Source organism: Aethalodelphis obliquidens, unplaced genomic scaffold (assembly GCF_003676395.1).
Source record: "Aethalodelphis obliquidens isolate GAN/ISIS:26980383/991018 unplaced genomic scaffold, ASM367639v1 scaffold39, whole genome shotgun sequence".
In the NCBI taxonomy this organism is placed as follows: Eukaryota; Metazoa; Chordata; class Mammalia; order Artiodactyla; family Delphinidae; genus Aethalodelphis; species Aethalodelphis obliquidens.
Genome location: NW_020837983.1, coordinates 1,526,381 through 1,537,579, shown reverse-complemented (window position 1 = coordinate 1,537,579; position 11,199 = coordinate 1,526,381). Strand labels below are relative to the sequence as shown.

The 11,199-nt window shown below is 35.9% G+C and overlaps 1 protein-coding gene across 2 annotated transcripts in view; it reads right to left on the bottom strand.

The window, feature by feature from the left end:
• Positions 1-212: 212 nt before the first annotated feature.
• LRRC69 (leucine rich repeat containing 69) overlaps positions 213-11,199 on the bottom strand; it is a 92,467-nt gene continuing 81,480 nt past the window's right edge. The window contains exon 8 of one of the 2 annotated variants that reach the window (XM_027131379.1): positions 213-550. In XM_027131379.1, coding sequence (XP_026987180.1) covers positions 440-550 — 111 coding nt within the window. In that variant the 3' untranslated portion in view covers positions 213-439. The remainder of the gene's footprint in view (positions 551-11,199) is intronic. The other variant, XM_027131380.1, reaches the window with a different exon arrangement.

Genomic DNA, 11,199 nt, shown 5'->3' with positions numbered 1-11,199 from the left:
ACACTTAGAAAATAAGAACTCAAATGAAATCATACAAATATAGTTGAACTATCTAGCACTAAAAAGTGATTCCTTTTCATTTGCAAAACATGCATAAAATAAACACTTGTCCCCATCAAAGTCCTTAATACTATTTAGAAATGGAGGGTGGTATTCATAAAATGACAGAAGAAAATAATACTCATTTTCCACATTGATCTTTATTTTTCCTTTTTTATTTTGTTTTTAAGTCAAAGAAGAAACAGCACACTTAGAGTCTAAACAATCTAAAGGTAGACTGTAATGCTTAAATTGGGACCTTCACAATTAAATTATTTTTCTTCCTTTACTCAAGGTACTGACAAAGAGAAGAGCATGGTATCCTAAGTAGGGCATAATCTGACTGTGCAGAGCTGATGCGGCAAGTCATGTGAGGCTCTAAATGAGCTTCTTACCTGCTCTACACTTGAGCAATTCCAAAGACATTAGGGTCACGTTGATTAAAACATTTGTAAGAACAAATTAATATTTGAAGTGGTACCAGCTGTAGATTTCTGCTTATTTTCCAGTTCTAAAAAGTAAAGATTAAAAATAAAATTAAGGCAGTACTCAATAAATATTTTTGAATAAAATAAATATTAACTATCTCAGAGATTTCAGAACATTGGTTTCTAAAGAACACACTAAAGTATTTATGCTTGATTTGCTCTTTTCCCACACACAAATAAACTTAACTAGCTAAGAAGGGCATACACAACACTAAACAAAATTCAATGATAAAAGATTATCTATGCTTTCATCCAAAGATATTATTACATTGCCTAGCTGTAAAGTGTTTGGGATGAAGGTGAAAAAATATACAGAATCCACACAAACCTGATTCTGATCTACAGGGATGTTAAGTTGATCAATCAGCAGAGACTAATTGAACACTCAGTAGACATCTCAGTTTTACCTGTCTAGCATCCATTTCTCATGGAAATTAATCTTGCTAATACTCTGTTCATTGTCTGCAATGTTCATTAAGATCTTCACTGGCTGGGTTTCAGGAAAGTTGACCAATATATGACTTAAGTTTTTGTACTTAAAATATCTCTGATCTTAACTTCTCAATGTACAAAAAAAAGACAGTCAAAAACCCTGTCAGCCAACTTAGTATACATGTCCTGACCACTATTTTGAAATAATGGCAACCTCAAAGCTTACTATTTATATGTTTTATAAACAACTTTTGAAGTTGTTTATAAACAACATAGCTCTCAGAGAGAGAATCCAAAACAGAGTCACAGTTTAATTTGTTGATAACGCTACTTAGTTTTATCATAACCCACTGGGCTATCATCATCACAATCCACAGTGAGAGATTTCATTATTGTTCTGTTCACTCTTCCATAAAAGAACTTTGAGGGCCTATTCAAAGGTTCAAGCACCTAAGCATAGTTATTAATCCATCCTTGAGAGAGTAATAACCTTTCAGCTCTGGTGATAAATCAATGGGGAGCCAAAGTCATACATCATATCACATTTACACCCACCTCCAAAAGTGACTAGGAAGGGCTCAGAGAATACACGGCACTATTCTAACAAGTATTTTGGATGAAGGTGAAAAAATGGAATCTCTACAAATCTGACTTCTTTCCTAGAAGTTTATATGATCAACCAGGAAACATTTACTGAAATTCCCAATGGGCATCTTGTTTTTGCCTGTCAGCATCCATTTCCCATCTGTCAGCACAAAAGCCCACCTTTTCCTTTAAGGAACTATCCATTCTCCAATTTCAGTGCAAATGTCATGAAAGAGAGAGGGCAACTGATCCCACCCCCCATCTCAAGACATAACCATGTAACTCAGGCCGAGCACATGACCCCAAACCAATAATCATCAGCCCCAAAGCTTTCCCTGAATCTACTGAGAGAAGGAAGCTCTTCCTCTACTACTAGAAGGCATACTTTAGGGAGCTCTCACCTGAGAGCAAAGCCAAGACAAAGGAAAGCAGGAGGACAAATTCTTGATGAAAAATTTGGATACCTGATCCAGCATGACTAAATATTTAGCCAGACCCATCCCTGGACCTTCTTCATTACTTGAATTAGTGTTCCATTTCTTTAACTTGCAACCAAGAGTTTTGAAAAATTACAAGCAACCAAAAACCTGCACCCTGTTAGACAAAGTGGCAAAGATACAAAGATATATAACAAACAATTCCTGCCTCTTAGAATCTTTCAGCATCTAGTTGGAAAGATAAGACATAAACACAAAAAATAACTAGAGGGCTTCCTTGGTAGCACAGTGGTTGAGAGTCCGCCTGCCGATGCAGGGGACACGGGTTCGTGCCCCAGTCCAGGAAGATCCCACATGCCACGGAGTGGCTGTTCCCGTGAGCCATGGCCGCTGGGCCTGCACGTCCGGAGCCTGTGCTCCTCAACAGGAGAGGCCACAACAGTGAGAGGCCCACATACCACAAAAAACAAACAAACAAAACAACAAAAAAATAACTAGAAACATAAGGCTCAATACAATGATAGGTTCTATATGAGTACAGAGAAAGGAGACACCACCACAAGCTGCATATTAAGCAAGACTTTACAATATAACAAAATGGTGAACTAGATGTTGAGGGATGTCCAGGATGTGGCTACCTGGAAAAGGTACGAAAGGACATTTAGAAAAGGTGAACTATGAGAGCAGTAATTCAAGAATGTGCTTTGGTAACTGGGGAAAAAATACAGTATAAACAATAAATGGATCATAAAATGTTGAGTCATGGAATATCAACAATAAACATATTAGTCCGGGGACAAAAAGAATTCATAAGTAGTTGTTCAATGATAGACACATTATGTATAATATTTCAGATCTACTTTATATGAGATCATATTGATTAATTAGATTATAATGGCTTAATGTTAAAATTGTGCTTGAAGAACTAGTGACAAAAGCCAAAACCTAAATGTGGCCTTTTCCTTTTCCGTATACATAGTAGATAACCCTCTCATCCAACAAGCTATTCTTGTCCACTACTGTAACCCATCTCATCTAGAACTAAAGGGCTATTAAAATAAACCATGCTACATGAACTTCACTCAACTTCTGTTTAAGAAACTAGGACAGAGGAGGTAAAAGACAAACATATACCAAGGAATTAAACGTGGCCATACAGCTATCAGATTTGCTTTGTCCAGTTTCTCCATGAGGTGAAAAGTTTATAATAGAAATTACTAAAGGCATTTTCTATTTCCACTGTGGTTTTAGCTATTTTCCCTTGGGTCATTAAGAAATTGTATGGGCAGTTTCCTTTGGCTCTTGTTGCAAGCAGAAACACAAAATGTCTGTGTCCCTCATTCTCCTACTTGAGGGTATTATTGTTTAGTTAATTAGAATACAATGTTTTATTAAACTTTTTTTAAATTTGTGGTACCAATCTGTATTTATAGTTGTCACATTCATGGTAATCTTTGTATAGGTTCAAACATTTTGACTGCTTCAAGCAGTCATTCACCAGTTACATTAATATTTTTTGAAACATCTTTATTGGAGTATAATTGCTTTACAAGGTTGTGTTTCTGCTGTACAACAAATGAATCAGCTACATGTATACATATATCCCCATATCTCCTCCCTCTTGCATCTCCCTCCCACCTTCCCTATCCCACCCCTCTAGGTGGTCACAAAGTACCGAGCTGAATTCCCTGTGCTATGTGGTTGCTTCCCACCAGCTATCTATTTTACATTTGGTAGTGTATATATGTCAATGCTACTCTCTCACTTCGTCCCAGCTTACCCTTCCCCTTCTCTGTGTCCTCAAGTCCATTCTCTACAACTGTGTCTTTATTCTTGTCCTGTCACTAGTTCTTCAGAACCATTTTTTTTTTTAAGATTCCATATATATGTGTTAGCATACGGTACTTGTTTTTCTCTTTCTGACTTACTTCACTCTGTAGGACAGACTCTAGGTCCATCCACCTCACTACAAATAACTCAATTTCGTTTCTTTTTATGGCTGAGTATTACTCCATTGTATATATGTGCTCAATTTCTTTATCCATTCATCTGTCGATAGACACTTAGGTTGCTTCCATATCCTGGTGATTGTAAATAGTGCTGCAATGAACATTGTGGTACATGACTCTTTGAATTATGGTTTTCTCAGGGTATATGTCAAGTAGTGGGAGTGCTGGGTTATATAGTAGTTCTATTTTTAGTTTTGTAAGGAACCTTCATACTGTTTGCCTTAGTGGCTTTATCAATTTACATTCTCACCAACAGTGCAAGAGGGTTCCCTTTTCTCCACACCCTCTACAGCATTTATTGTTTGTAGAGTTTTTTCATCATGGCCATTCTGACAGGTGTGAGATGATACCTCACTGTACTTTTGATTTGCATTTCTCTAATGATTAGTGATGCTGAGCATCCTTTCATGTGTTTGTTGGCAATCTGTATATCTTCTTTGGAGAAATGTCTATTTAGGTCTTCTGCCCATTTTTGGATTGGGTTGTTTGTTTTTCTGATATTGAGCTACATGGGCTGCTTGTAAATTTTAGAGATCAATCCTTTGTCAGTTGCTTCATTTGCAAATATTTTCTCCCATTCTGAGGGTTGTCTTTTCGTCTTGTTTAAGGTTTCCTTTGCTGTCCAAAAGCTTTTAAGTTTCATTAGGTCCCATTTATTTATTTTTGTTTTTATTTCCATTTCTCTACGAGGTGGGTCAAAAAGGTTCCTGCTGTGATTTATGTCATAGAGTGTTCTGCCTATGTTTTCCTCTATGAGTTTTGTAGTGTCTGGCCTTACATTTAGGTCTTTAATCCATTTTGAGTTTATTTTTGTGTATGGTGTTAGGGAATGTTCTAATTTCATTCTTTCACATGTAGCAGTCCAGTTTTCCCAGCATCACTTATTGAAGAGGCTGTCTTCTCTCCATTGAATATTCTTGTTTCCTTTATCAAAGATAAGGTGACCATATGTGTGTGGGTTATCTCTGGGCTTTCTATCCTGTTCCATTGATCTATATTTCTGTTTTTGTGCCAATACCATACTGTCTTGATTACTGTAGCTTTGCAGTATAGTCTTAAGTCCATGAGCCTGTTCCTCCAGCTTTGTTTTTCTTTCTCAAGATTGCTTTGGCTATTCAGGGTCATTTTTTTTTTTAAGAAGATGTTGGGAGTAGGAATATATTTATTTATTTATTTATGCTGTGCTGGGTCTTCATTTCTATACGAGGGCTTTCTCTAGTTGTGGCAAGAGGGGGCCACTCTTCATCATGGTGCACGGGCCTCTCACTATTGCGGCCTTTCTTGTTGCAGAGCACAGGCTCCAGACGCACAGGCTCAGTAGTTGTATCTTACGGGCCTAGTTGCTGTGTGGCATGTGGGATCCTCCCAGACCAGGGCTCAAACCTGTGTCCCCTGCATTAGCAGGCGGATTCTCAACCACTGTGCCACCAGGGAAGTCCTCAGGGTCTTTTGTGTTTCCATAAAAATTGTGAAATTTTTTGATCTAGTTCTATGAGAAATGCCATTGGTAGTTTGATAGGGATTGCACTAAATCTGTAGAATGCTTTGGGTAGTGTAGTCATTTTCACAATGTCGATTCTTCCAATCCAAGAACATGGTATATCTCTCCATCTGTTTGTGTAATCTTTAATTTCTTTCATCAGTGTCTTATAGTTTTCTGCACACAGGTCTTTTGCCTCCTTAGGTAGGTTTATTCCCACATATTTTATTCTTTTTGTTGCAATGGTAAATGGGAGTGTTTCCTTAATTTCTCTTTCATATTTTTCGTCATTAGTGCATAGGAATGCATGAGATTTCTCTGCAGTGATTTTGTATTCTGCTTCTTTATCAAATTCATTGATCAGTCCTAGTAGTTTATGGTAGCATCTTTAGGAATCTCTGCATATAGTATCATGTCATCTGCAAACAGTGACAGTTTTACTTCTTTTTTTCTGATTTGGATTCCTTTTATTTCTTTTTCTTCTCTTATTGCCATAACTAAAACTTCCAAAGCTATGTTGAATAATAGTGGTGAGAGTGGGCAACCTTGTCTTGCTCCTGATCTTAGAGGAGATGGTTACCGTTTTTCACCATGGAGAATGATGTTGGCTGGGAACATATTTTACCAAAGGCCATTATCAGCTTTGTATTGAATAGGAAACTTTGCATGTGATTATTCTCTAACTTAATAATTATATTTCTGATATAATATCTCTCATGGCTAGTAATTGTTTCCTGGAAATTTTACTGAGAAAAATGGACTCATCATAATTCCTTGGTAACATAGTTTTCCATCTAGAGTCATCGAACTCAATAATGTTATATGAGAAAAGAACATCTCTAATACCTTATCTCTTGATACCCATTTAAGTTTCTATTTTCATTTGTGGCATCATCTCCAGTATGACATATATTTCTACCAGTATAAAATATGTCCATTTGAAATAAGCTTTTACAAAGGAATTACAACACACATTCTTACAGTAGACATGTCTTCACAAACCTCAATTAACAAAACTTCACAACTCTGTCAAAGATAATTACTGCTTTGGTCATTGTTTACAGTTAGAAACTGAAACACTAAAAGATCCTTTCTGTCAAGCGAAAGTCAGAGAAGAGGCAAAGGAGTTGGTCTATGATTAGACATACTTTTATATCTTTTTACCCAAAGCTTTAAAATGTGAAATGCTATATAAAGTCTAATTTTCATTCTTTACTCTTTACAGTGAAATGCATTATTTCCTGAAACAAATAAACATATGATTATAATCTTCTTGCTATTTTATGGAAAAGTAGTCTTGTGCTTTAAGTTTGAATATGCATGTTTACTAAGTTTTATATTTGTTGAATGGTGGAATTGAGAGATGTTTTTAAAATATGCCTAAGTGATAATCACTACCATATTTTAAACTTTGAGAAATCAAAAATTAACTACATATATATTTATATCATACAGTATATCATTTATATCATACAGTATAAAGTAAATCTTTGGATAAAGTTTCAATATTACATGAAGCACAAGGACTAGGAAAGAAGAGATAGATGGTTTCCTATTTTCTCAATAAAAGTTATAATGGTAGGCAGGATAAAGGCTCCCCAAAGATGTCTAGGTCCTGTGACTACATATGTTACCTTACATGGAAAAAGTTAATCACACTTTGCAGGTGTGATTGACATAACTTAAGTATCTTGAGAGCAGGGGGTTATCCTGAATTATCCAGCTGGACCCAATTTCATCACAAGGATCATTAAAAATGGAAGAGGGAGGCAGAAGAGAAGGTCCAAGGGATGGGGTCTGAGAAGAACTAGATCTGCCAATGTTGGCTTTGATAATGCAGGAAGGAGACCATGAGCCAAGGAATGTGGGTAGCCTCTAAAAGCTGGAAAGAGTAAGAAAATGGATTCTCCCCTGGAGTCTCCAGAAAAGAATGCAGCCCTTTGATTTTAGCTTTGATTTTAGCTCAGTAAGACTCATATTGGACTTCTGACCTACTAAACTATAAGATAATAAATTTTGTTTTTAAGACTCCAAGATTATAGAAATTTGTTACAGCAGCAATAGAAAATTAATACTAGCATCATGTTCCAAATTAATACTAGCATCATGTTCCAAATTAACAGGACCAAGAAAGGCATGACTATGAGAGCCCCTCTTCCCATTACGAAATCAAGGCACTCTGGAGCTAGAAGAGACTTTGGTCTAATCACTTCATTGTCCAGATGAGGAAACTGGTCCAGATATAATGACAAGTAAGGTGACTTACCTTAGACCTCATAGTTCGAGGCAGAGACATGACTAGAATATAATTTCACTAAATTCTAGATTATTTTTAGTCATAGTATGCTTCCCAGCTTCTTTCACCAATGTAGTGTTTTGATTATAGTTTAATAATAATTTGCAGAACTGTTTGCAAGAATGAACAGTTATTGGAAAGTGCACATATTTTCAAATAAAGCATAGAAGAAGCATATTGCTTTGCTGTTCTGGTCTATCTCCAACTGATGGCTAAACATATTCACTTGAATTATCCACCCATCAATTGAAACTCAACAAGTCTAAAATGAAACTTGAGTTCCTGCCTCCCAAATCAGCTCCATGTGGAATCTTCTGGTTTTCTCCCTCACACCCTCTGAGGTTTCCCACATTCAATCAATCGCCAAGTTCTGCCGTCCTTCCTCCCTCATGGTGCTTCCTTTCCTTGCATTTCTACTGCTACCCCTTATACCCCACTAGGCAAGCACTCTAACAGGTCTCTGTTCCTCAGTTTCTCTTCTCTTCAAACTACAATTAACCCAGCACAGTACGGCCAAATGATTCCTTCTAAAGTACATCTTTTTTTTTGTATCATTGACTTGTCCCCACACATTCAGGAGGACTCCGTTTCCAAACAGGATCAAGTTCAAACTCTTTATTCTATCCTTTGACAGGTTCATAGAATTTGACCCTAATTTTTTTTTGTCTTTCTCCCACTCCCAGGCAAAAACAAACTTAATTGATTTACTTCCTTATGAACATGACTCATTCTCCAAATTGTTCTCTTCTCCTAAAATATTTTCTCAGCTTCCTTCTCCATGTATCTGAATTCTATCTATGTCAAGGCCCTGCACAAGTTCCAGCACCTGCCTGGGCACTTCCTAGGCCTGACAACCTACAGCGATCTCACCTCACACTTTGAAGCCCTAAAGCAATTGGTCTCATTTTACATTTTGTTTTTATAACTAGTGTCTTTTACATCTTTACAGAGTTTAAACTCTTGGATTTTAGCCATGGGGACAAACTAGGTTCCCTATTTATTTGCATTGTACTTAGCACCCAGAGTTCCCTGCTTTAAACAGGTTCTCAAATATTTATGGAATGACTGAAAGTAATTTAAAAATACAAGATGAACATTCAGAATGACAATTCCTCTATTCCATCAGTGATAAGCGCCAGCAATGAGCACTCCTCTAAAGTTAACTGCTCCATTTAGGAAGTGTAGCCATACATTCAGGATTGCCTAGGACAGTCCTGGCTTCCTGATGATTTTCCAATTATTAATAATGTTGCCCACCTTCACTCTCAAACACCTCTTGACTTAGATGATACATTATATATGGTAATTCCACCCTTAGGGTAGTTTGGACTGTAGTAAGGGCAGAAACCAGAAAGAAAATCCTGCTCATGTTCCAGCCACCCATCCAGCTATGCAGCATTCACTCTACTACAAAGTGATCCTGCTCTTCATCACCATCTTGGCATAATCAGTGTCCTCTGAATTTCACGTGGGAGGTTCAAACATTTTGGTTATGCACAGCTTCAGATAAATGCGCTGCAGTGAATACATCTTAAGATTCTTTAGCAGAAAAAAAAATCATATATACTGAATACAACTGTTAACTCTACCTAGCAGTTTAAGAACAAAAGGGAGAGTTCCCTAAAGGGAAAGGGGAATTCAGTGAATTCCCATAGAAGTAGAAGCAATCAAGAGACAGTGTGCGAGATCATTTATACTCTAATTGTTTTGCTGTTTTCTGAATAAAATGATAAGAATCATTCATGCCATCTCAATTTTTCTGAACAATAAATACACATTATTTTCAAGATTGTTTAGAATTAGCAATGTGATGCCTTCTGATCCTCTAGGTGTTCAATTTACATTAAATTAACTAACCATTGCATGTTTTAAGACCTACATTTATTTTCACAGTTGACTGGTTGAAATGATCAGTTTCATAAATGAATGTCAGTGGTATATAAACAGTAATAACTTTTTATTGCAAAGTAAGATTTTGCTCTGTAAGTAGTGAGTAAAATTATTAAATGTAATCTTATGTTTCATTACTGACAGCTTGTCATAAAAAAGGAATTAAGGCTGCAATTTTTCATTTATTTTCATAAAGTAGATCAGCTTTTTCACTCATTTATAGTGAAACCTACTCAGCCTAATCTCTTTTGAATGAAGTTTTAATTACATTACATCATTCAATACAGGGCTGAGAGTTCATGTTCCATACTGTTCCCTCCCTAAACTCTACAACTTTAAAGGAATCTAGGGAAATGTTACATTCAACTAGAGTAACTACGTGAAATGAAAATATCAAATTCATATATTGGGCACTGGATCACTCAAGTATTTGGAAAGAATTTTATGAGACTATTTAGTAACCTCTAAGTCACTGGTTCAATTATGACCCAAGTTGGTAGTAACTAAAAAGGATTAATTTTTGTTGCTGTTTTGAAGCATTATATCATTAGTAGTTAATACTTAAATATCAATTATATTGAAATTATTCACAATTCTGTAATTGCTAAGGACTAACTGAATGGCAAGGGCTATAACATTTGAAAAAGACAAAAGCATCTGAATGAATTATGGTAAAAGTTAATATTTGAGATTGTGTAAAATGTTTCATCAACTATTTCCAATCCTCTTCTCACTAATTCATAAGATAAGCATGGCATAATTTCACATTCACCTGAATAGAAGCAATTACAATTGGATATTTTGTTGTGTCTAACCTTTTATATCGAGAACAAAGTCCCATTTGTCATCGTGTCTCCCTTCTTCAACTGTGCCCTCAGATAACAAACCCATCAGAGACAGAACATTCTGTAAAGCACAACAGGGTAACTAGATGTTGGCCTTATCAAATTGGGTTCTTCCTTCATGCTAAACTCTAAAGCTTAGCATCCTGAAAAGATAATAAAAAGCTGAATTTTTTTTAACAGAAAGGGAGGCTTCTAGGCAAACTAGTCTTTGTATACTCTCCCTTTACTTAAATAGAAAAATAGCATAAAATCCTGAATGTATGTAAAAGCAACTTTTTAATAACATGGTTAATCTGATTATCATCTCTATGTATTTTCTGTATGTTCTCACTCTAGAAACAGGGAACTAAACAACTCCATTAAAATAATGTTTCACAGAAACAGACTCACAGACATGGAGAACAGACTTGTTGTTGCCAAGGGGGGTGGGGGCGAAGGATAGACTGGCAGTTTGGGATTAGCAGATGCAAACTATTATATATAGAATGGATAAACAACAAGATCCTACTGTATAGCATAGGGCACTATATTAAATATCCTCTGATAAACCATAATGGAAAAGAATATGAAAAATAAAAAAGAAATATACACATATATATATATATATATATATATATATATTGACTCACTTCACTGTACAGAAGAAATTAACACAGTATTGCAAATCAACTATACTTCAATAAAATAAGTTAATTAAT